This window comes from Schistocerca gregaria, chromosome 1 (genome assembly GCF_023897955.1).
Source record: "Schistocerca gregaria isolate iqSchGreg1 chromosome 1, iqSchGreg1.2, whole genome shotgun sequence".
Lineage (NCBI taxonomy): Eukaryota > Metazoa > Arthropoda > Insecta > Orthoptera > Acrididae > Schistocerca > Schistocerca gregaria.
In genome coordinates this window covers 881271111-881299040 of record NC_064920.1, presented here as the reverse complement: position 1 = coordinate 881299040, position 27930 = coordinate 881271111, and the positions used below count along the sequence as shown (strand labels likewise).

Sequence of the window (27930 nt, the reverse complement as noted above, 5' to 3'; positions counted from 1 at the left end):
AAAACGAATGGCTATGTTCGTACAACAGGAACCTTATGTTTAAAAAATAGCCTTTTTCATCAAGGAATTCAAAAATAAAACTTGCCAACACAAATAAAACATAGGCACCAATTATCTGCAGTGCTACAACAGTGTACTTGTTTTGAGAGCTTTCTGGAGGCCGTAAAGACTATATAGGTCCAAGATAGGATTCATAAAGTACAAGATTAGAAAGTAGGTTAATTCAGAATGGTAAACAGAGATGGATTGAAGGCAATACAATTATACAGCAAAGTAACATTTGCCCATTTTAATTGCATCAAGTTACACAAAAAAATGTACTTTTGATAGATTCTTAAAGCATCGGTGTATTTAAGTGTGGCATTTTGTTACTGTGCCTACTGCTTATGATAACTAGCAAACACAGCATTTTTGTTTTGGAACAATGCAATCCAACAGGGCATAAAAATAAATTCAGGGTTGACAACTAGTGGCCCAAGTGACCAATCAATGAAATTCCATGCAAAAGTGGGATAAGAAATATTTGAGCAGTGAACGTACCAAACACAGGGTTAATTTGTCACCGTAGCAGTAACATAGCAGTGAAAGTAACTCTCTGGCAGCTGTTCAAATGAAACTAACTTGTCTCGACAATCACAAAGCTGTGCATCTGCAGTAAAGGCAGTTTGAAAATGGATGTTATCATGCATGTTTGTGCAATGATGCAGGTCAGGTGGACAGGGCTGGCAAGCAGCTTACATGCATTCCTGTGCACAAAACAGTGGCTATGGAGGAGACCATGGACAAGGCAATACAAGGCAACTAATTCTAGTTAACAAAACACATTAATATTGGCCAAATGTACAAATATATTTTAGTTTGAGAAATGCCATTTCGTTTATTCACAATTAATGAAATATTCGGTCTTAGTAGTCAAGTTCTGCCGCAACATACAGAATACCCTTAAGTGTTGGGTCACACAGCTGTGATCTTTTTGCGGTTTTTACTCTCTTCATTATAGAAAACAGTAGTTTAAAACCGTATGTTGAGCCAAACATAGATATGATTCAGCTGCATTCCTGTGTGTTTTGCTAAATTCTTCTGCATGAAGATCATGATACCATCTAATGATACCAAATGTTCAAATGTGTATGAAATCTTATGGGACTTAACTGCTAAGGTCATCTGTCCCTAAGCTTACACACTACTTAACCTAAATTATCCTAACGACAAACACACACACCCATGCCCGAGGGATGACTCTAACCTCCGCCAGCACCAGCCGCACAGACATGACTGCAGCACCTTGGACCGCTCTGCTAATCCCGCTCGGCTCTCATGATACCGTACAATTCTTCCCAACTTAGCAAAAATGGCAACAAACGTTTTTAGAACTCACTGTTGTCACTATGTAGCAAGACGTAACTAAGCGACAGGCACGTAATGCAGCAGTGCGCACAAGCGATAAAAGTGGACCCCTATGGGTGGCATACCCCCAGCACCTGTCCGTCTGGCGAGCCCCTGAGCACCCTTACGCATCCATGACCCATGAAGCTGGCCTGGAACAGCCTGATATGGGTCATGTGATATGCTTTATCAATCTATCAGAAGAAAAAGTGGAGGAAAAGAGATAGAATGGATGGCAAAGAAAGTTTACACACTTCATAAAAAAGGAAGCATTTCTGCAGAGGTATAAGAACTGTGCCTGAAAAGGATGCCTATTATAAATAGTAGATGGTACAAGCTACCCAATAACATGACAGCTGAGGAGATGGAGGAGGAGCAGAGGAGGAATAAGAAGAAGAAGAGAAAGAAGAAGAAGAAGAGGAGGAGGAAGAAGAAGATGAGAAAAGACTACAATACTTGTAGTTTAAGAATCCAACTGACACAGATATAAAAACACACACACACAAAGACAGAGAGAGAGAGAGAGAGAGAGAGAGAGAGAGAGAGAGAGAGAGAGAGAGAGAGAGAGAGAGGGGGGGGGGGGGTAATCACATTTCATATTAAAGTTACTTGGGGGTAGACAACACCAACATATCCATTTCGTACATTTCAAGCAATTTGAACATTTATTCTTGAACTATATTTTCAAGTTTTATTTATGCTGTGAATTGTTCCATGCTCTGATCATATTTTGGTTTTTTTTTTCTTGATTTTTGGAAACTAGTGTACATCACCTTACACATAACACAATTTTCATTTCAAAGGTTGTTTATGTTATGTGATAAATTATTTTATCATCTCACTGTATATACTGGTTTATTTATATTTATTATTAATATGGAAAGAAAACCCAGTTTCTTAAGTTTACACACTCACACATGATTAAATATGAGTTATTCTTGATTTACATTACATCTATTTCAGAACAACAATAAACATAGTAGTCAATTTGAAGGTCATTTTATCAACCTGCTGTTCAGTATGTACCTCTTGTGCACATATACAGAAAAAAACTATTCACTCATAAACAATCTGGGCACAAACCATGGTGGCCTGTACTGGTAATAGTGTGAAAGTTAGCAATGGCATCTTGAATACAAATGAAAGTACAAGGAAATTAAAGAGTAATCTAAAACACATTGTATTAAAATTAATTTCATACCTGTAAACAAATTTTGTTGGGGCAAGTGTGTTTAGTATGTCCCCTTGCACCACACATACAGCAACAAATCTCCCTAATGGGGTCTGGACACTGCTGAAGAATATGGCCAAGTTGGTTACAGTTTAAACAACGAGCACGTTTGAATGGGCCATTTTTGGGCAATGGTCCTAAAAAATCAATCTCCAGAACCTTCCAATTGCTAGAATTGCCTACAATAGAACATACACAAAACCTTTTCTTCATTATCTGCAGAAAATGGCACACTATGATATGAGGAAGAAAGTTAAGTTTCTAATTCATTAAAAAAAAAACTGATAATTGTAATGATGAACACTGTTAGGCCAGAACAAATATTTCCACAAAATGTTGACAATAAGAAGTATATAAACAAAAATCTTTCATGCTGTCTCAAGAATCAAAGCATTAACTGTTCAAAGAAATTTAAACTTTGCAACAAACTGCCTATTATGCAAACAGCAAATACTTTTAGTGCCAAAATATTTTTTGACAGCAGGTATTTTTTTTCAGACACAGACACACACACACACACACACACACACACACACACACACACACACACACACACACAAAACACAGTCCACATTTTTCATGAAGAATACTCAAAGTAACAATGTCCAACTTTCAAGAGTTCTTCATTAAAACGTGTAACATGTTTCTGTGCATCTTTTGCAACATATAAGCACACAAATAAGAACAGAACCAAGGAAAAAAACTATGGCAAGCTATACAACAATATAAAGAAGATCCTACAGCATCTAACATTATAAAGAACAACACCTGAGTATTAACAACAGCACAAAGATCTCGAAATGTGTTTGAGCAGTAAAAATATTAATTGTTTTTGTATTAAGTGGATCTGAATTATCTTAATTTAGTCTGTAAACAGCTGTATCTACAGATATACTCTGGAAATCTCTCAAGGGTATGGACTGGTCTTTTGATGCTTGTCTCATAGGTAACTGTCATCCGCAAGCTGGCAAAAAGGTGTGTGTGTGTGTGTGTGTGTGTGTGTGTGTGTGCGCGCGCACACTTTCTTCAGAAATTATTTCTTGGTTGTAGAATTTGTAGTCAGAATTTTAAAACTTCTTTGGAGTACTAATAGTGTTGGAAACATGTACATAGATGGAAACTGCTATTCAATAGTACTGACTGCAGAAAAAAATGAAAAAGGATTGTTACATTGAAGTACATGTATAAACAAGACATATTTTTAATTAAATTTGTTTCGCAGTCAATTTACAATACAAAGATGCACATAAAACATATGGCCAAAGTGAAATTCATTCTTTGCAGTGTGTTACAGTGTACATGTACACAAAATTTTTTCTATGAATGATGATAACAAAAGTTTCAGTAATAAAGAATTTTTATATCTACTGGCATATACTTATTACTGTAGAAACTATGAATTCAGCAGGCACTATAGTCAACTACACTTTCCCATTCCCTGTACTCACTGTAATATGAGTCATGTGCATTCCTAAGTGTTAAAACCAAATTGTTAATCAATAAACATATTTTTGCTAACCCAAAAATGAAAAATACATTAGAGAGGGAAAAAGACTAATCATAATCTGATAAGCTGTAGAGCAGGATGGCAACAAAATTTTTACGTGATAAACTGTGCATTAAATGGATAATTCTATTCTCTCAGATAAAAAAAATTAACTGACTGAACAGTATTAATGCACAAATCTAGTGATAAAGTATGTCACTCTTATGTGAATGAATAAGTCAGTATTTGGCAAAGAAGTTTTATGATTTTGTAATAATGTATCACTGTTCTCTGTTACTATTTGTGATTCTGAGCCCATTAATTGCAAACTTCTGTAAACTAAAGCAGCTATCAGACAAGCACTATAGTAACAAAAGATCTGATCACTGAATTATGAGGTACTTCAGCTGTAAAGCTCCAAATTATAAAGGACAATTACAGTCTTCTACCTACAAGCTGTGCATATTTTCTGGTATCATCTACCATCTCCGCACAGCATTTTGATACCGTGCTGTTTATATCATCAGCATCAGTCACGTTAGATGACAGTTATGTAAGCACAAGCCATTACACTGTCAGATGTAGGTTATGCCAATACATGTATTTGTGCAAATGCAGATGTAATTTATGTTTCTAAAGTCTGCCATTTTCTCGCTAAAGGATTTGTGGGCTTTATCTGAAAAGTTGCAAGTGAAGTGGTTCTTAATTTTTTTAGTCAAATTTTCTTTCTCTTATAGCAAAGCAGACTCAATTTTTTACATGAATGTTGGTAATTAACTTAGATGAGATGATTATCCAGAATTTGCATTTTCTATGTAAAGTGTTCATATTACTCTGCACCCTCACATCAAGTGCTGCTATTTGCTGCAAAGTTAAAGTATGAGGTAGTGCGTGCTCCATATACAGGCCAATCATGGGTACCCATAAAACACGGTGGACATATTGAGAAAGTTATAGCAGATGACACACCAGTAACAATTTAAAAATATGTCACCTGTTCAATATGCAAAGCATCAATTCCTCTTATGCTGAGAATTTGCACATTGTTTGGCCAATGTAGCAAGCAATGGGAGGAGGAGGAGATTAGTGTTTAAAAAGGGGAAAGTCACACATTATATTAATATCTCCACTCACAAGAAATGGTCAGGATAACTAATAATAGTGTCAACCAAAGTATCATATTTTATCCATACGTCTGAGGGTAAATATACAATGAAAATTATGACTACCACAGCATGCAATTTTTTAAGCTGAGATCTCACAATTCAGTGTCCATCACAGTCAGCTCATAAATGCTGTTCATTATTTTATAGCAGCTTTGCATTAACACATGAATCTTTTTGAGTAATGGTCTATGTGCAGTTTTTTACTGTCAACTGTAAACTGAGGAACATGCTGCTGCCAACACACTACCTGGCACACAGCTTTTCCTCATTAGGAGGATACTCGTGGTCTTTAAATAGTTGTTCGCAACAGAATACCCTTGGGATATTAAGCACAATACTGATTATCCTTCTATTCTCCTTCAATTATTCTCCTCTTCATCTCTGTCATGGACTAACTTGATCAATGCAAAATTCTTTATGAATCTGAACGATCTTACATTTCTAACTTTAAAAGTTTTTCTCCTTTCCCACATATGTGAGTAACGTTTACATTATACTGAACAATTTCTTCAAACGCTATTTTTGTGATTACTGCCAGCCAAATGAACAAAGTCAGTAGACTGGTCTAACAGCGTATAGTTCATACATCAATAAAAAATATTCAATTATTGATAATATAATTGGATGGAAGAAACCTACTCACGAATCTGTGACAGGAGTAAACACATATAAAGAAAATCTTTCCTTCTCATCCTGTACAGTAAGTCTCCCCTGACCGGGATTCTGGGCACCAGTCCTTTTCCTTCATTCCACTTTCTTTCCCTTAAACCCTCCCACCAAAAGAAAGAGCCACTTGCACACTTACTTAATGTTTACGTAAGTTTTCTCCTGCTACTGCTTAGAAAGTAGATGTTTTATCCAACGATATTGATTTTTTTGTTAATTTATGATGTTGTGATTCTGTATGAATAAAGGGGATAACATTATCCCCCAATACTATTTTTCTACGAAGAGTATATGATCTACTGCACATTTTGTTAATGCCCCTGTATAGGTATATATTTAGATATAACAACAGTTGTTGTTTACTGCTATAAGGACAAGATAGACACATATTAACTGAGACAGGTACAATCACGTAACATATTCCCAGGTATATGGAAATTAATGAAAGTGTGGGAGCATGAGGCAGAGACAATGTAATTGTGCACAGACGTTTGGATGTCACATGGCATGAGGCCAGTGTGACCACAGTGCCAAATGGGGTTGGTCCTACAACATGAGGTAGTGGAAGTTACCAGAAAAGACAGTGTGTGTAAATCAGCATGCGGTTACAGTGCACTAGCAGTGTTCTTTACATGATAGATTGATAGCCGCCCCAAGCAAATGTGCATCTGTTGCGCTATCATGTTTTACATCGCTTTTGTGAGATATATTGAGCTGCAGCATTTTTCTTGAGCACACTAGCATAAAAGGGGACACAAAATTAGCTAAATTGCTAAATCGAAGCAATTTGCATGTTTATTTACTCATACTTACATATATAAGCCAGCTCCCTGCCCTTCATTTGTCTTAAGAGTAAAATCAAATGTGTTACATAAATTCCCTTTAAAAACTTAGGTACAAAAACCTGGTGTAAAATTTAAATGTGCTTTCTGTGCTGTTTTTATCAAAACTCGTGTGGGTATTGAGATATAAAGTGTAGTATTAAACCATCAACTGTAAACATAAGCTGTGGTTTTCAGGAACATATTATTTAGTGCTGTATTGTCCGCTGTAAGGTTAACTGTATTTTCAGAAATCTCTGCCACAATATCCCCTGTTCACAACTAAAAGCTCCCAAATTTCCATTATACATTTACATGAATATATTTACATGAAAAAGGGGTACTTTGAGAAGTTTTGGATACTTGCAAAGATTTCCACAATTCATGAGTGTTTTGTATAACTTAAATTGTAATTTATAGGTGTTTGTGATATACAGTTACCATGAATAAGAAATGTACTGTGCCATATTAGTCCCCTCTTTTAATAAAAGTGTATATTGTGTAAATTTATTGTAAAATAACACTAATGCCAAACTTTCTTAGTCAAAACTGGAAACATGCTTCAGAGAAATAGTAAAACTGGTACCCATTTTCCTGTTGCAATAGATATCTCGTTTTTGGCAATCAATTACTTATATTCCAAAAGACTGCTGATAATATTTGTAGCATATCAAACTCATAAATTAAAAGAGACTCAACAAATTTAGTACAAAGTTATTTGTTTTTATACTCTGTAAAATACTGTACCAGGTATAATGCAACCACACTGTATTTGCTGTTCTCGGGCAGAGGATGAATTGGTTCTATTTGTAAGCAGCCGGTAGGTGAATGGAAGCTGCTGCAAATGAGTGTGCTGGGAGGGTTGCCAAGAGTTGTGTACCAGAGGTACCAAAGATACCTCAGGTAATATCCTTTCCTGTGGACACTGACTCTCCTGCAGGAAATACAAGCCCAAGACTGTGAGTGGCATGTCAATGTTGGGTCTAGGCATGCTGTACAGAGTAGACAGGAATGAAAGAGGACTCGGGGTGTTACACTGAACCGTCTAACAATCAAGTTTGAGGTGCTATCATTCATTGACACTAAAGCAGAGTCAGTGGGATTCACTTTGCCTGTTTTGGGGAAACCTATGTTGTCCCATGTCAAGAGGAGGCTAAGCCAAAATGGTAGGGGACTAATAATCATCAGCAGTTCAAATGTATAGTGAATAATGGATCCCTTAGGGAACTTGCTGCAAGAGATGTTGAGGAATACCAATTATACTCAGTGAGTGTGCACCTGGAGGCCTCATTCAGCATGTTGAAGAGGCTATTTCAGCAGCCATTGAGGGAACACAGTGCAACCAACTACAAACTGTCGCACATGTTGGAACAAACTATGCTTGTTGTGTAGGCTCCAAGATCATACTTAGATCATTCCAGCGACTAGCAGAGAGGGTTGAGAACACCAACCTTACTTATGGAGTTTCAACAAAGCTCACAATCTGCAGCACTGTACCCATTTCTTAGTTGAATGGAAGACTTGAACCAGTGACTCCGAGGGGAATGGAAGGCCTGAAACAGAGACTCTGAGGGTTCTGTGACAAGCTACGCTGTGACTTCCTAAGACCTGTGTCATAGGGTTGAGAGTTATAGGGTTCCCCTAAATAGATCAGGTGTGCACTACACATCACAGGCCGCTACCCAAGTAACTGACTGTGTGGGTGTGCACAAGGGCCTTTTTTTTTAGCTTAGACAACCCTCCATCCAATTCAGACAATGAAAGTTGCGGGAAACCCAGAAGTATGAGAGTAATATTCAAAGAAATGTATCCCACAGAGAGTACCAAAATCTTATTGGTTAACTGATGAAGCATTTGCAACGAAGTTCCAGAGTTTGAAGAGCTCCTAAAAAGCAATGAAGCTCACATAATGATAGGCACAGAAAGCTGGTTAAAACGTGAAGTTAACACTAGTGTGATCTTCAAATATGTAGCGAAGGATAGGGAAATGGGAGATGGGAGATGGACGTGGCGTATTTGTCATAGTAGACAAGAGACTCAAATGCACCAAGATATAAATGGAGGCTGCATGTGAGATTGTTAGGGCAAGACTCTGTACCAAGGGTGGGCAAAAAATTATAATAGGGTCCTTCTTTTGACCACCAGATTTGCCTCCTGATGCAACAGAAAACTTTAGAGCAAATCTCAGTTTACATGTATGTATGTTCCCTAATGATACTGTAATCACTGGAGGAGAATTTAATCATCCAACAGTCAACTGGGATAATTACAGTTTTGTTGGTGGTGGGCATGTCAAGACATCCTGTGAAATGTTACTAACTACCTCCTCTGAAAACTACATAGAGCAAATAGTTCACATACCTGGATCATTCCAGTGATTAGCAGAGAGGGTTGAGAATACAAGCCTTGCTTGTGGAGTTTCAACAAAGCCCACAATTTGCAGAACTGTACCCATTTCTTAGTTGAATGACTTGACCTCTTTGTAAAGTCCACACCAAAACTGTTATCACTGACCATAACACAGTTATAGCAACACACAAGGGGCAGAATGAGATTTTCACTCTGCAGCGGAGTGTGCGCTGATATGAAACTTCCTGGCAGATTAAAACTGTGTGCCCGACCGAGACTCGAACTCGGACCTTTGCCTTTCGCGGGCAAGTGCTCTCTACCAACTGAGCTACCGAAGCACGACTCACGCCCGGTACTCACAGCTTTACTTCTGCCAGTATCCGTCTCCTACCTTCCAAACTTTACAGAAGCTCTTCTACGAACCTTGCAGAACTAGCACTCCTGAAAGTAAGGATACTGCGGAGACATGGCTTAGCCACAGCCTGGGGGATGTTTCCAGAATGAGATTTTCACTCTGCAGCGGAGTGTGCGCTGATATGAAACTTCCTGGCAGATTAAAACTGTGTGCCCGACCGAGACTCGAACTCGGACCTTTGCCTTTCGCGGGCAAGTGCTCTCTACCAACTGAGCTACCGAAGCACAGCTTTACTTCTGCCAGTATCCGTCTCCTACCTTCCAAACTTTACAGAAGCTCTTCTGCGAACCTTGCAGAACTAGCACTCCTGAAAGTAAGGATACTGCGGAGACATGGCTTAGCCACAGCCTGGGGGATGTTTCCAGAATGAGATTTTCACTCTGCAGCGGAGTGTGCGCTGATATGAAACTTCCTGGCAGATTCTGTGAGTACCGGGCGTGAGTCGTGCTTCGGTAGCTCAGTTGGTAGAGAGCACTTGCCCGCGAAAGGCAAAGGTCCGAGTTCGAGTCTCGGTCGGGCACACAGTTTTAATCTGCCAGGAAGTTTCATATCAGCGCACACTCCGCTGCAGAGTGAAAATCTCATTCTGGAAACATCCCCCAGGCTGTGGCTAAGCCATGTCTCCGCAGTATCCTTACTTTCAGGAGTGCTAGTTCTGCAAGGTTCGTAGAAGAGCTTCTGTAAAGTTTGGAAGGTAGGAGACGGATACTGGCAGAAGTAAAGCTGTGAGTACCGGGCGTGAGTCGTGCTTCGGTAGCTCAGTTGGTAGAGAGCACTTGCCCGCGAAAGGCAAAGGTCCGAGTTCGAGTCTCGGTCGGGCACACAGTTTTAATCTGCCAGGAAGTTTCACACAAGGGGCAACTAAAACAAGCAGAAAGACTTGTACGCTCAGCAAACGATACAAAGAAACAATAGTGTCATACCTCAATGAGAAACTTTTAACTATTAGCCCAGGACAGGATGATGTAGAGGAACTATAGCTCACATTTAAAAGACTGTTGACCATGCACTGGACAGATATGTATCCCAAAGGACAGACCTCCATGGTATACAGTCACTGTAAAAGAATTTCTAAAGAAACAGACCATGGCATAACAGGTATAAAACAAAGCATAGGGCTATAAACAGAGAGACGCTCAATTAGATGTGTTCGGAAGTCAAGAGAGCAATACCTGAAGCCCTCAACAATTACCGTAGCAGAATATAGTCAAATGATCTTCCACAAAACCCAAAGACATTCTGGTCATATGTAAAGGTAAAGTTTGTGTCCAAGTACTTATGGATGATACTGGAACTGAAGGTGAGAGTAGCAAAGCAAAAATAGAAATGCGTAACTCTGTTTTCAAATAATTCTTTACAAAGGAGAACCCAGGAGTACTGCCCCAACTTAATTCTTGTACCACTGAAAAGATGAGTGAAATATATATTAATGTCAGTGGCATTGAGAAACAGCTCAAATTATTAAAACTGAACAACTCCCCAGGGCCCAATGGAATCCCTATAAAATTATGTACACTATTTGCAGATGAGTTAGCCTGTCTGGTAACTGTAATCTATCATAAATCCCTTAAACAAAAACTGTGCCTAGTATTCCAAAGGAAGCAAAGGTCACACCCATCTACAAGAAGGGTAGCAGAAGTAATCCACAAAATTACAATTCAATATCATTGACATCCACTTGTTGTAGAATCTTAGAACACATTCTGAGCTCAAACATAATGAAGTGTCTCAAATAAAACAGCCACCTCAACGACAACCAGCACAAATTTCGAAAATGTAGATCATGTGCAACACAACTCACACAACATATTGAAAGCTATGTATCAAGGCAGTCAAGTATATGCAGTACTTTTTAATTTCCGAAGGGTATTTCATTCAGTTCCACACCTATGTCCATTATCAAAAGTACAATCATATGGGGTATCAGATGAAATGTGTGACTGGACTGAGATTTTCTTGGTGTGGAGGAGGATGTATGTTATCTTGGATGTACAGTCAATGACAGATGTAGAAGTAACTTCACGTGTATCTCAGGGAAGTGTGTTGCATCCCTTTCAATTCATGTTGTGCATTAATAATCTTGCAGACAATACTGATAGTAACCTCAGAGTTTTTGCAGATGATGCAGTTATCTACAAGTAAATGAAGTTTGTACACAGCTGTACAAATATTCAGCCAGACCTTGATAAGATTTCAAAGTGATGCAATGACTGGTAAGTTGCTTTAAATGTTCAAAATTGTAAAACTGTGTGCTTCACACAACGAAAAAACATAGTATCCTGGAGGGGGGGAGGGGGAGTGGGGGGGGGGGGGAGAGGAGGAGGAGGAGGAGGAGGAAGAGGAGGCTACTGTTTAATGTCCCATTGACAATGAGGTCATTAGAGATGGAGCACAAGCTTGGATTACGGAAGGATGGGGAAGGAAATCAACCATGCCCTTTCACACGAAGCATCCCAGCATTTGCCTGACGAGATTTAGAGGAATCATGAAATACGTAAATCAGGACGGCTGGATACGGGTCTGAACTGTCGGCCTCCCATATGTAAACATAACATCCTATGAATACATTAATGAATCACAGTTGGAATCTGTAAATTCATACAAATACTTGGAAGTAACACTTAGCAGGGACATGAAGTGGAACAACCACAAGGGTGCACTCATGCATGAAGCAGGTAATAAACTTCGATTTATTGATAGAAAAGTAGGGAAATGTATCAGACAACAAAGATGACTGCTTACAAATCTCTCGTGCGACCCATCCTAGAATACTGCTCAAGTAGGTCAGACCCATACCAAGCACGAATAGCAAAGGATATTGAACGTATACAGAGAATGGGAGCACCTATAGCCACAGGTTTGTTTGACCCAAGGGAGAGTGTTACTGAGATTTTGGAAGAACCGAACTGGCAGACTCTTGAAGAGAGATTGGCAGTATTCTGAGGAAGTCTACTAAAAAAGCTTCAAGAACTGGTTTTAAATGACGACTCTAGGAATATATTACTCTTTCTACATATTGATCCAACAGTGATCAAGAGGATATGATTGGATTAATTACAACACATGGAGAGGCATTTAAAGAAGAACAGTCACCAGTGCAGCCCAGGTGCTTGGTACTGGCCACAGCATTTTTTCACATGCATGGAGTGTGAACCAAACAACAGGCACTGCTGCCCAAAGAGAGGAGGTGGTTGAACACAGATGACAGCAAATGACTGCTACATTGCGCAACAACCAAGAAAAGAGCCACATCAAACAGCATGTGCAATTGCAATAGCAACCACATTTAACAGTAATGTATGGCACACCCTTTCACACCCCACAGTGGCAGAGAAACTGCATGGGAGTGCTCCTTCTCCGATGACCAGTACTTTGTGTTCCATTGACATCGACATGTTGGAGGCACCATTTGTGATGGTCTCAAAAGCGTAGGGACTGGACGATCAAGGAGTGGGTTGCCTGCTCTTCTTGGATGAGAGCAGATTCAATGTGAGTAATGATTCTGGGTGTATCCTCATCTGGCAAGAAATAGGAACACTTAACAAACCCAGGAACATTGTTGAACTTAATTTTGGTGGTCCAAGTGTTATGGTGTGGGGGGAAACATAATGCTGTGTGGTGTTCTGACCACATCTTTAAATACCGTACATTCACCGGTCAACATTATTACAACACTGTATTCCTTCCTCTTGTGTGCATTTTTAGGGGATGGATTCAGCCCTACCGCATTTTTATGGACGACAAAACGAGACCACATTGAATGGCACAGATGGAGCAGCTCTTGGAATGACAGGATATTTGGCAAAATGGACTGGTCTGTCAGTAACCCCAACTTAAATCCCATGGAGCATGTGTGCAACATTTCGCAGCATGTCCATATGCATCAACAACCAATTAGCCCTTGTTAGCCACATAGGTGGAATAATGAAAAATCCTACCACAACAACTCCTAAACAGCCCTGTCACCAGCATGGGAACATGTTGCAGAGCATGCATTGCCATCTGTGGTGCTGATATCCCTTATTAAGAACCATTTTCCAGGGGACCATCATAAATGGTGGTGACTTCAGCATAATTATTGTCTTTCAATAACAGTGTCATTTCTGTTTGTCTCATTGTGCATTTCTTTCCATCACATTCTGTACTATATCTTAACAGTTCTTTCTTCATATGGTGTACGTTTGATCGAGTTATGTTACTTGGCAGTGACACATCACGTGAAGGTTGCTTTTGTCCTTAACTTTCACACACCAATATGCTATATACTGAAGAGTAAAATGTTATGAACACTTGCTTAATAATCTGTTGATCCATCTTTGGAAAGCAATGACGTGGCAATTCTACATAGCATGGGTTCGATAAGTCACGGGTAGGTTCCTGCAGGTATGTAGCACCAAATGTCTCTATAGAGGTCACACAATTCCGATAAATTGTGGGTTGCGGGTTGTGGATGCAGAGACAGTGCTTGATAATGTCCCAGATGTGTCCCATCAGGTTCAGATCAGAAGACTCTGGCAGCATCATTAATCTCGATTCACTATAGCATTATTCTGGCTTTTGTGACATGGAAGGTTTAGAATGTTTATCTGCTGTAAGATGGCACTGTTGTCAGGGTAGAAATCACACTCTATAGAGACATTTGGTGCGACATACCTGCAGAAACCTACCCGTGACTTATCAAACCCAGAATTGCCACGTCATTGCTTTCCAAAGATGGATCAACACATTATTAAGCAAGTGTTCGTAACATTTTACTCTTCAGTATATAACAGATTGGTGTGTGATTTTCAACATGTCCATGGATCTGGTGTAAGAAGAAACATAATTCATCTGACCTGGCGATATGTTTCCACTGATCCATAGTCCACTCTCGATGAACCCATGCTCACTTCAATTGTAATTAATGTTGGGTCAATGTGGGAGTATGTAACTGTCACATGCCGCAGAGCCCAATGTTCAACAATGTGTGCCGAACGGTGTGCTCCGAAGCACTTGTGCTCATACCAGTGTTGTACTCTATAGTAAGATTTGTCACATATTGCTGCCTGTCCTGCTTTACATAGTGGGCAAGACTTCAACCTCCAAATTCCATGATGAGTGTGGATGACACACACCCTGTTGACCAAGCATTCTTCCACCATGTTGAAACCACTTTCCATATCTGCTCATGATAGTAGCACGTGAACTGAAGACCAGCTTCACCATTTCCAAGATCATTATACCCTCCTCTTGATACTACCTAAAGATTACGTGAAGTGACAGGACTGGTGGGAAGGATGACGTGCGATATATATAATAGGTAATGTCTCAGAGTTCAAGTTAATGCAAATTGCATTCATACATAAAAATAAACTGTGAGGAATACCTACCTGGCATTTGCTTCTGTAGTTCTTCATGATTAAACTTGTGACCACCCCATGAATGACAATAGAATCTTATCATATCTGATGTCCATGACAAAGGAACAGACTGTGAAAGCACCTTATTTCTTGGCTTCACTCTTTTTGGCTTAGAGTTCTCACTTTTCCTTTTTCTTTTCTTTGCTTTAACAACAGTGTCAACACTTTGTTCAACACCTGGTTCATCTTGATCCAATAAACTGTTTCCTGTACCCGGAACTGTGTATGACACAACTAGAGCATTTTCAGATGGAACAGTTGTTGAAAGAGAGCCTGCAGATAGTGATGAATCTAACAATGCAACATCATCTGATGATGTATCAATTAGGATTGTGTCGGGGTGCTGGTGAGGATCAATATTCTCTTTCTGAGTGCTTTTTTCTTTTTGCTTGATGTGTGATGATTCGTCAGAACTATCAATGTTTATAACGACTGGTGGTGGAGGTGTAGGTGGTTTTACCTCAATTACAGAATCAACAGATTCTGCATCACTATCAATAACAATAACACTTTCAGAAGTGCTGAGATTACTTCTCCCACTCAAGATGATATCATACTTTGATATTTCTGCTTCTCTTTCATCACCGACTTTGTCAATGCAAACTGTAGTACTTATCTTTTCTGTCACAGCATTCCCACAATCTTTGTCATTGGGAACAATATGACATGAATCATCATGACTCTGCTCATCTTTTTTACCTGCTTCAGGCTGATTCAGACAAAAGCTTGGAATGCTGCTACCAGACAATTTTTCGTTATTCTTTATAAATATTTGTTTTTTTCCATTGTAATGATTTCTAGAGTATATCTTTTCATTATTTTCTTTGCTATACTTCTGTTTCATTGCATCTAATTTTGCTGTCACTTTTTTAATTTGGTTTCGTACAGATTTAGAAGGAGACACACTGTTTACAACAGGAGGTGAACATGTAATTGTTTTCACTGCATTTAGTCGGAAGACCTTACTTCTCGCACTAAAGTGAAGTTCAGGGTCTTCCTCAGTTCGATTTGGATTTTCTACATCTTCTTCTATTCCATTTGTTTCATTATGTTCATGATATATCAAATTGTACAACTGAACTTCCTTCTCACTTGTGAAGCTGTCACCATCAGAGTCATTATCTTCTTGTGGATAATTTTCATTTTCTTCATCTGCAACCTGAGAAAACATATTTGGTAAGGAAAAATTGCTTATTATCATTACATTCATTATGAAACAATGCAGTATAAAAGACTGAATATCACTATCAAATGAAGAATAACACTTACAAACAAAATGAATGTAAGGTAATTAATGAAAAAAACTTGTGCTTGAGTTTGTGCATTCCTGAGAAATTGGGAGCTATGCTAGCAGTAGTGTAGCAACTGGAAGGACTAACCTAGCTGGGCAGGCCTCATCAGAGGAGTCAAAGTGCGCCTCACAATGACCCATCTTTCTTTACTTTTCTCTCCCTACCTATTCCTTTCCATCTCCTGATTTCCCTTCCACCAAATACTTCATCAGTATAGGAGGTGGGCGACATTGATAGACAAAAAAATCACTTCTATATCAATGGATCAGGACGTGGCCAAAGCCGGTCTGAAACCCATTCAAGGAAAGGGGGGGGGGTGGGTTGTTTTGGGGGAGGAGACCAGGCAGCGAGGTTATAGATCTCATTGGATTAGGGAAGGACGGGGAAGGAAGTCAGCTGTGCCCTTTCAAAGGAACCATCTCAGCATTTGCCTGGAGTGATTTAGGGAAATCATGGAAAAACTAAATCAGGGAGGCCAGACATGAGATTGAACCGTTGTCCTCCAGAAAGCATTTCAAGGAAGGAGTGGGGTACATGACTGGATAAGTCTTGATGGTTATACTGATGTTGAATAGGTATATCCACTAAAACTCAAAGTTTTTGACTGATATGACGCCTGTGTGTGAAGTCAGTAAATCCTATGCCTCGCCGGAAAGGGTGGGGGCAATTGACTGGTGCCTTAAAACAGATCCTCTTGGCTACAGCACGGCAAATCCAAAAGAAGAAGAGGATCCTCCATGTTGTGGGTCAGTTGTCGAGCTAACAACCCTACCCCAGAAAAATTTAATGAAGTTAAAAACTCAACAAATTAGCCTCAGATAGATTAACTGAAAGACAAACACGGAAAGGAAAAAGGATGAAGAATTTGATCATATTTACATGGAACATCCAAAGGCTTAACCATCGCAGGGGTTGCTCATTATTAGCATCAGAGCTAACACATCATAAGATAGATGTAGTGACATTACAGGAAACCAGATGGATAGGTGAAGGGGTATACAGAGCAGATAAGGACACTATAATTTCTATGGAGGTGGCTCAGAAAAACAATTTGGGGTGGATTTTGCCATCAGTAAGAACATGGTGAACCAAGTAAAGCAGCTCAAAGCTGTAAGTGTTTGTTATACATTAAAATCATGTAGAGAAGTAGGACACAACCTTCATCAATGTTCATGACCCTACTGAAGACAAGACAAACGACAAAAAAACAGGAGATCTATGAAGGGTTAGATCGTGTTTATGAAGAAGTCCTGAAAAGGAACATCCATATACTTCTAAGTGATTTTAATGGCGAAGCAAGGAAAGAAAATATCTATTCTCCGACCATGGGAAAGTACAGCCTGCACAAAGACCCAACGATAACAGCTTATTTGCTGCTACAAAGGACATGGCTGTCAGCTCAACAACATAAGAAAATTCATCTAGGAACATGGTGCTCACCAGATGGAAAAACCACCAATCAGATAGACCATGTAACAATATACTTGCAGCACAGGAAAAAGTGAAAGATGTCTTAGCCCAATGATGAGTGGAGGGTGGTACTGACCATTTCTTGGCACAAGCAAAACTAGACCTAGAAAAGTTCAGGTTTGCTACGAAAACAAAAAATGGAAGCTCAGGATTTGAGCCAGAAATAAATTATCATTCAATGTACTAAAAAATGCAGATGATAAAGAAGTGGAGAAAGTGACACACTGGGAAGACAGCCGTGACAGGTACTGCGAATAAATCACTGGGTACAGAGAAAGTACAGGGAAAAAGAAAATGGTTTATTGAGGAATGTGGAGCTGTTGTAAAGAGAAAGAAGAAAGCACATGAGTTATGGCTACATGATACAGATAATGAAACACCGAAGGAAACATTTCTAGAAACGCACAGAGACATCAAGAGTACAGAGAACTGAAAAGAGAAAGTACCTAACAAAAAGTCTTGAAAAAGTGAGCTGAACAGCTTAAAACTGGACAGTAGAAGATTTCGCCAGGATGTGAAAACAGCAAGAAAAGGCTTCCATGCAAGAAATCAGTACATTAATGACAAAAGTGGAAACATGGGTATGGATGCTGAATCAGTCTCAGAGTAATAGAAAGGCTATTTCAATGCGCTACTCAGAGATCTTAAACCAGAATTATGTTTCAGTGAAAAACAAGAAGAAACAAATTAGACAGAAGTTGACATCAAAGTGGAGGACATAGTGAAAGCCATACAGAGAAAATGAAAAGCGACAAAGTGCCAGGAAAGGATATGGTCTGCACAGAAATGCTGGAGTATGGAGGAAGCACATTACAGACTGAATTGTTGCAAACTCAATCAGCTCATCTGGAAGACTGAGGCATTACCAGGCAGCTGGAAGACAGCAGTCATTTGTCCAATATACATGAAAGGACCATTAGCAATCATTTTATTTAATGTCGCACAATATCCTTTCTACAAGCTAAAACCATTTGCAGAAAATATGGGAGATTGTGAGACTGGACTCCAACCAAACTGTTCAACTACTAACAATGGGCTTGCTTTTAGGCAAGGTCTTGAGAAATATTGGGAAAGAGAGAGAAAAGTCCTGATGTTGTTCATAAATTTTCAAAGATTTTATGACAATATTTGTCAAGATACCCTCTATAAAATCCTGAAGGAGTTCATAATCCCAAATAAGCTCATTGAAATGATTAGAGTTTGTATGAGTGAATTGAGTGCAATAACAACCTGACCCCATATGAACTGAAGTAAGTAAGACAGGGAGATGCATTGTCACACACACTATTTTATCTCACCCTGGAAAAAGTTGTAAGTCAGAGCCAAGTTGAAGCCTATAATGGGCTACATGGATGACACAGTGTCAGTGGGCATGAGGGAACAAGACTTTGGGAAGATGCACAAAAGGACTGCCACAGCAGCAAGTAAAGCAAGACTACTCATCAACAAACAAAAAACAGAACAAAATCAAGTAGGCAAAACTAAATCTGCACAATAGCACTTCACAGTTGACAGGCGCCAGTTTATGTCTGCTGATGAGTTCAAGTAGTTGGGAGTTGGTACAACTGTTGTAACCCAACACCCACAAATGCAAACAAAAGAATTTCTGCTAGTTCCAGATATCTACATGTCCTCAGAGAGATGTTCAAGTCTAAAGCCATATCACATTCTGCAAAAATGTAGATTTACAATGCTGTTATATGTCCCATTGTCCTCTATGGTTGAGAAAGCCGGACACTAACTCAAAGGGAGATGCAGAAACTTCTTAAAACATTTGAAAGAAAGGCAATGAGAGGAATCTGAGGTCCAGTGAGAGACGCAAAGAACAAGAAAGAAAAATGAAATTTGTCAGGCCATGTACCAGGCCAAAGTTTTCCAATATCAAAAGAGAAGATCATTCTAATTGGCAGGTCATATAATATGTAACCTGATTTCTTACACAACATATTACAGCAAAACATACAACAAAAAGACGCCTAGGTAGGTCAAAAAATTTATGGAAAGATAATGCAAGGAAAGGTGTGTAAGCTCTGAATGCAGTCAATTATAAGGAAACAGTAACAGACAGAATGCAGTGGAGACTGAGTGTTGATGCAGTGCATGCTCTACAGGGCCGGTGACAACTTAGAACACACAAGCTTTGGGTCAGAAGCCCTTCTTCTGAGACAGACAATATATATACACTCATTCACGCAAATGCAGCTCTCACACACAAACATGACCACTGTCTCTGGCTGCAGAGGCCAGACTGCACGCAACTGTGCATGATGGGAGAAACAGTCTGGGTGGTGGGAGTGAGGAGGAGGCTGGGGCTGGTAGAGGGAGGGAGAGCAGGGTAGGGGATGAGGTGGAGAGAGGGTAGGGCAGCTAGGTAATTGGATGTACGTCGAGTGGGGCAGAAAAGGAGACGATAAAAAGACTGTGGATGCGCTTGTGGAATAGAAGGTCGTCGAGTGGGAACAGCGAAGAGATAGGTGGGTGAACGACAATAACTAATGAAGTCTAGAGACTGGGAGGGTTACGGGGAATGTAGGATGTATTGTAGGCAGAATTGCCACCAGTGCAATACAGTAAAGCTGGTGTTGATGGGAGAGATCCAGATGGCACAGGCTGTGAAGCAGTCATTGAAATGAATGTTGTATTAGGCAGCATATTCAGCCACTGGGTGATCCAGTTTGTCAGTGACCATTCATGTGGTCAGGCAGCTTGATGGTTGTCATGCCCACATAGAACGCAGCACAGTGGTTGCAGCTAAGTTTGTAGATCACATGACTAGTTTCACAGACAGCCCCGCCTTTCACGGGATAGGTGATGTTTGTGAGCGGAATGAAGTAGGTGGTGGTAGGAGGTGGTATGGGATAGGTTTTGCATCCAGGTATATTACAGGAATATGAGCCATAAGGTAAGGAGTTGGGAGCAGGGATTGTTTAGTGATGGATGAGGATACTGTGTAGATTCAGTAGGCACCAGAATACCACCATGGGAGGGTTGGGGAAGATAGTGGGTAGGACAGTCCTCATTTCAGGGCATGAGAGGTAGTCAAAATCCTGGTGAAGAACATTATTCAGTTGCTCCAGTCCCGAGTTGTACACAGTCACGGCAGGTATGCTCCTCTATGGTAAGGCGGAGCGACTTCAGGTGGTGGTGTGTGTCTGGAGAGATAAGGCATGGGGCAGAGAACTGCACATCACTACAGATGCAACTGGTACAGGTGGCTAGGCTGTAAGGCAGTGACTTCTTGGTATCGAGTGGGTGGCAGTTGTTGAAGTGGAAATATTGCTGGTGGTTGGTAGGCTTGATATGGACGGAGGTACTGATGTAGCTACCTCTGAAGTGGAGGTCAGGATCAAGGAAAGTGGGTTGAGTGGGTTGAGGAGGACCCGGTGAAGCTAATGGGGGAGAAGTTGTTGAGGTTCTGGAGTAATGTGGATAGGGCGTCTTCAACCTCAATCCAGGTGATGAAGAAGTCATCAGATGTGTTTGGGATTCTGAGTGTTTATAAAGAATTCCTCTAGATGACTCATGAAGTGGTCGGCATAGGGTAGTGCCATGTGAGTGCCCAGATTTGTTTGTAGGTGATGCATTAAAACAAGAAGTAATTGTGGCTGGGGATGTAGTTGGTCATGGAGACTAGGAAGGGGGTTGTAGATTTGGAATCCATCAGGCATAGGGAAAAGCAGAGGTCAATAGGGGCTACGCCATGGGCTTTAGGATTTTAGAGTAATGGGAGGTGGCATAAATAGTGACAAGCACGGCACCATGTGGTAAAGGAACAGGAACTGTGAAGAGTTGGTAGAAATGGTTGGTACCTTTTATGTAAGAGGGTAGGTTCAGGTAATAGGCTTAAGATGTAGATCTACGAGGGCATAGATTCTCTCCGTGGGGAAACAGTAACCAGCCACAATGGGGCATCCTGGTGGGTTACATTTATCAACTTTAGTAAGCGTGTAGAAGGTACAAGTGCAGGGAATGGTAGGGATGAGGAGAGATATAGACTCTGTGGAGAGGTTCTGGGTTGGGCCTAAGGATGTGAGGAGAGATTTGAGATCACTCTGGATTTCTGGAATGGTGTCATTGTGGCTGGGTTTGTAGATGGCCCAATCTATCAGCTTGTGGAGTTCTCGTGACAGGTAGTCCTTGCAGTTCAAAACAACAGTGGTGGAGCCTTTGCCAGCAGGTAGGATGATATGGTCGGAATCAGATTTTAGGTGGGGGATTGCGATTCTTTCTAAAACAATTCATGGCAGACAAGTGTGGGCAATGTGTGCAACTGTTTGTGCGAGATAAACAGCTAATGAAAAACTGCGGCTTTAAACAGGTTTCATCCAAGAGTCACAGGATTTATTAGCAACAGTTACTGAAAATAGATAAGCAAACAAAAATCAAAAGAAACAAACATGAGAATATGATACAGTACATAACAGTCATGACAAAAATTATTTCTTACCTCTATTCCATCCATTCTTTACATCTCCAACGTAACTGAAAAAAAAAGGAGGAACACTAAGTTAACATACTAAAAAAATGAGAAATTAATGTGATTTTCCTAATACTGGTACAATCTATATAATAAATGTGAATATACAAAGAGAAGGCACTGCATTATTTGACAGTATGTAGGTTGGTGGAAATGACACATGGGCTGCAATTTGCTTTGAATGTGAACAGAACTTGGGTTCCCTTTTTAAAAAAAATCATATCGCAATAGTCATGACTGAAATGACAAGCCAGAACATGCAAGCCATGTGTATGCCTTGGTGGTGGTAAATGTTAAATTCAGAGTGACCCTGTGATTAGACGATGGACAGCTGTGCAGCTATATGAAAGCAGGTAAGCTGTGAATCAGGTGGCAGTGGGAAATTCCAGTTTTGCATGTCAGCAATGGTGGACTAATGGTTGGTGGGAAATGGCAATGAAAATTCTGTATGTCACTCATGGAGACTAATGGGACTGATAGAATCCCCCCCCCCCCCCCAAAAAAAAACCACGCACACGCACACAAAAGCACGCTAGAAGTGGCAGCCACATAAAAAAAGCTCTTTATCGAAAACAATCAATCATTTTTTTACTAGAAAAGTTACAGAAACTTAAACACAAATAATTAACACAATCTCCAAAAAATTAATACATAGTAAATGCAAACAGCTACACTAATAAACATTGCATCAACTCTTAGTCACTGAGGAGTGTTAAGAGACATGTTGCAATAATTACTTGCGTAAGCAGTAAAGGTAGAAAGCTAATAATTTAGACAAACAATCCGATTTTAACTTCTAATAAATCCAACCACACCAGAGAGCACAATAGCATGTGATATGGTTAGTGTTTCTGATGTACAGGATATGATGACTTCTTCCCCCCCCCCATCAGTCTACTGACTGGTTTGATGCGGCCCGCCACGAATTCCTTTCCTGTGCTAACCTCTTCATCTCAGAGTAGCACTTGCAACCTACGTCCTCAATTATTTGCTTGACGTATTCCAATCTCTGTCTTCCTCTACAGTTCTTGCCCTCTACAGCTCCCTCTAGTACCATGGTAGTCATTCCCTCATGTTTTAGCAGATGTCCTATCATCCTGTCCCTTCTCTGTATCAGTGTTTTCCACATATTCCTTTCCTCTCCGATTCTGCGTAGAACCTCCTCGTTCCTTACCTTATCAGTCCACGTAATTTTCAACATTTGGCTATACCACCACATCTCAAATGCTTCGATTCTCTTCTGTTCCGGTTTTCCCACAGTCCATGTTTCACTACCATACAATGCTGTACTCCAGACGTACATCCTCAGAAATTTCTTCCTCAAATTAAGGCCAGTATTTGATATTAGTAGACTTCTCTTGGCCAGAAATGCCTTTTTTGCCATAGCGAGTCTGCTTTTGATGTCTTCCTTGCTCCGTCCGTCATTGGTTATTTTACTGCCTAGGTAGCAGAATTCCTTAACTTCATTGACTTCGTGACCATCAATCCTGATGTTAAGTTTCTCGCTGTTCTCATTTCTACTACTCATTACCTTCGTCTTTCTCCAATTTACTCTCAAACCGTACTGTGTACTCATTAGACTATTCATTCCTTTCAGCAGAGCATTTAATTATTCTTCACTTTCACTCAGGATAGCAATGTCATCAGCAAATCTTATCATTGATATTCTTTCGCCTTGTATTTTAATTCCACTCTTGAACCTTTCTTTCATTTCCATCATTGCTTCCTCGATGTACAGATTGAAGAGTAGGGGCGAAAGGCTACAGCCTTGTCTTACACCCTTCTTAATACAAGCACTTCGTTCTTGATCGTCCACTCTTATTATTCCCTCTTGGTTGTTGTACATATTGTGTAAGACCAGTCTCTCCCTATAGCTTACCCCTACTTTTTTCAGTATCTCGAACAGCTTGCACCATTTTATATTGTCGAACGCTTTTTCGAGGTCGACAAATCCTATGAACGTGTCTTGATTTTTCTTTAGGCTTGCTTCCATTATTAGCTGTAACGTCAGAATTGCCTCTCTCGTGCCTTTACTTTTTCTAAAGCCAAACTGATCGTCACCTAGCACATTCTCAATTTTCTTTTCCATTCTTCTGTATATTATTCTTGTAAGCAGCTTCGATGCATGAGCTATTAAGCTGATTGTGCGATAATTCTCGCACTTGTCAGCTCTTGCCGTCTCTGGAATTGTGTGGATGATGCTTTTCCGAAAGTCAGATGGTATGTCGCCAGACTCATATTCCACACACCAACGTGAATAGTCGTTTTGTTGCCACTTCCCATAATGATTTTAGAAATTCTGATGGAATGTTATCTATCCCTTCTGCCTTATTTGACCTTAAGTCCTCCAAAGCTCTTTTAAATTCCGATTCTAACATTGGATCCCCTATCTCTTCTAAATCGACTCCTGTTTCTTCTTCTATCACATCAGAAAAATCTTCACCCTCATAGAGGCTTTCAATGTATTCTTTCCACCTATCTGCTCTCTCCTCTGCATTGAACAGTGGAATTCCCGTTGCACTCTTAATGTTACCACCGTTGCTTTTAATGTCACCAAAGGTTGTTTTGACTTTCCTGTATGCTGAGTCTGTCCTTCCGACAATCATATCTTTTTTTATGTCTTCACATTTTTCCTGCAGCTATTTCGTCTTAGCTTCCCTGCACTTCCTATTTATTTCATTCCTCAGCAACTTGTATTTCTGTATTCCTGATTTTCCCGGAACATGTTTGTACTTCCTCCTTTCATCAATCAGCTGAAGTATTTCTTCTGTTACCCATGGTTTCTTCGCAGCTACCTTCTTTGTACCTATGTTTGCCTTCCCAACTTCTGTGATGCGCTATTCCTTATTGCTGTATCTATAGCATTAGAGAACTTCAAACGTATCTCGTCATTCCTTAGAACTTCTGTATCCCACTTCTTTGCGTATTGATTCTTCCTGACTAATGTCTTTAACTTCAGCCTACTCTTCATCACTACTATATTGTGATCTGAGTCTATATCTGCTCCTGGGTACGCCTTAGAATCCAGCATCTGATTTCGGAATCTCTGTCTGACCATGATGTAATCTAATTGAAATCTTCCCGTATCTCCCGGCCTTTTCCAAGTAACCTCCTTCTCTTGTGATTCTTGAACAGGGTATTCGCTATTACTAACTGAAACTTGTTACAGAACTCAATTAGTCTTTCTCCTCTTTCATTCCTTGTCCCAAGCCCATATTCTCCTGTAACCTTTTCTTCTACTCCTTCCCCTACAACTGCATTCCAGTCGCCCATGACTATTAGATTTTCATCCCCCTTTACATACTGCATTATCCTTTCAATATCCTCATACACTTTCTCTATCTGTTCATCTTCAGCTTGCGACGTCGGCATGTATACCTGAACTATCGTTGTCGGTGTTGGTCTGCTGTCGATTCTGATTAGAACAACCCGGTCACTGAACTGTTCACAGTAACACATCCTCTGCCCTACCATCCTACACCTGTTATACCATTTTCTGCTGCTGTTGATATTACCCGATATTCATCTGACCAGAAATCCTTGTCTTCCTTCCACTTCACTTCACTGACCCCTACTATATCTAGATTGAGCCTTTGCATTTCTCTTTTCAGATTTTCTAGTTTCCCTATCACGTTCAAGCTTCTGACATTCCACGCCCCGACTCATAGAACATTATCCTTTCATTGATTATTCAATCTTTTTCTCATGGTAACCTCCCCCTTGGCAGTCCCCTCCCGGAGATCCGAATGGGGGACTATTCCGGAATTTTTTGCCAATGCAGAGATCATCATGACACTACTTCAACTACAGGCCACATGTCCTGTGGATACACGTTACGTGTCTTTAATGCAGTGGTTTCCATTGCCTTCTGCATCCTCATGTTGTTGATCATTGCTGATTCTTCCGGCTTTAGGGGCAATTTCCCACCCCTAGGACAAGAGAGTGCCCTGAACCTCTATCCGCTCCCCCGCCCTCTTTGACAAGGCCGTTGGCAGAATGAGGCTGACTTCTTATGCCGGAAATCTTCGGCCGCCAATGCTGATTATTTATCAAAATTTAGGCAGTGGCGGGGATCGAACCCAGGACCGAAGACGTTTTGATTATGTATCAAAGACGCTACCCCTAGGCCACTGGTGATCGAGACATTATAAGATTAACCAATTAAAAATGTCTTGTTTTGTTTCATGTATTTCTCCCATGTTTGTATTTGGTGCACTTTCCAACTGCATATACTGTGCTGCCACCTGGGACTTAATAGTGAAGTTATTGGTAAAAAGACCCCCTTTCCTTCTTGTAACATGTGTGTGGCTGTGTGTGTTACATGACACATTTTGTACCTGTTTACCATCAAACTGTGTCATTATCCTACAGTGAGAACTAGCCTTGCTTTACTGCAACTCCTGTAACAACTTATGGGCCCAGTAATCACTGAGGACAGGTTTTATGTGACATACACTGAAGCGTCAACGAAACTGGTATAGGCATTTGTATTCAAATACAGAGATATATCTAAAATAAAGATGATGTGACTTACCAAACGAAAGCGCTGGCAGGTCGATAGACACACAAACAAACACAAACATACACACAAAATTCAAGTTTTCGCAACCAACGGTTGCTTCTTCAGGAAAGAGGGAATGAGAGGGAAAGACGAAAGGATGTGCGTTTTAAGGGAGAGGGTAAGGAGTCATTCCAATCCCGGGAGCGGAAAGACGTACCTTAGGGGGAAAAAGGACAGGTATACACTTGCACACACACACACATATCCATCCATACATACACAGACACAAGCAGACCTTTGTAAAGGCAAAGGCAGAGATGTCAGTCAAGGCGGAAGTACAGAGGCAAAGATGTTGTTGAAAGAGAGGTGAGGTATGAACGGTAGCAACTTGAATTTAGCGGAGGTTGAGGCTTGGAGGATAACGAGAAGAGAGGATATAGTGAAGGGCAAGTTCCCATCTCCGGAGTTTTGACAGGTTGGTGGTGGTGGGAAGTATCCAGATAACCTGGACGTTGTAACACAGTGCCAAGATGTGCTGGCCATGCACCAAGGCATGAATGGACACAGGCAGACAGTGTTTGTTCGTAATGAGGATCACCCTGTGGCTAATAGTTGTTCTAAATCACTCAAGAAATATCCAGAATCAAATGTCAAGATATTTCTGGAAACGTCGGTACAAATCTGGTGAAGGTTATCCAGAAGCTGGAAGAAAAATGTTATAAAATCTATTTGGAAATTATGCTTGTAAGAATTTATATGTACTGATCCTTTTACTTACTTTAATCTGTACTAAAATTATGTAATGTCTAATTTAGTTTTAAGTTGTGAATTGCTATCGAATTGTAAACAAAACATTGTCAAAGACTCTCATTGTTTGGAAAGATATTAATACACCTAGGAGTTGTCAGTGGCCAGTTCAGTTCGGATATGCAGTGCAGTTAGCTCTGAGAGTCAGTTGTTGAGTCTGTGAAGTCTGTCAGTTCTGTTTGTAAATAAACGTCTGTAATGAAGAATTACTTGTTGTCGTCAATATGAACTCAAGACCTTTTGCACGAAGCAGACACCTCCTAATGCAACGTTTTAATTTGGTTGAGGAAGCTGGGATCGCTATAATTGCAAACAAATCGAAGTGGAACATTTTAATTTGGTGTTGAAGAGCTGGGATGTTATAATTTGGTGGAGGAGCTGGGATGTTATAATGTGCAGATGGGTGTGTGTGTGTGTGTGTGTGTGTGTGTGTGTGTGTGTGTGTGTAGTGCGCGCGAGTGTAC

At 40.2% G+C, this 27930-nt stretch overlaps 1 protein-coding gene across 2 annotated transcripts in view; it reads right to left on the bottom strand.

Moving 5' to 3' along the window:
• The window catches only part of LOC126273600 (uncharacterized), a 108002-nt gene that overhangs the window by 50475 nt on the left and 29597 nt on the right, over nt 1–27930 (bottom strand). For both annotated transcript variants that reach the window (XM_049977045.1, XM_049977046.1), the window contains 3 exons: nt 22129–22163; nt 14890–16078; nt 2588–2796 (listed from right to left, as the gene is read on the bottom strand). In XM_049977045.1, coding sequence (XP_049833002.1) covers nt 2588–2796; nt 14890–16078; nt 22129–22143 — 1413 coding nt within the window. In that variant the 5' untranslated portion in view covers nt 22144–22163. The remainder of the gene's footprint in view (nt 1–2587; nt 2797–14889; nt 16079–22128; nt 22164–27930) is intronic.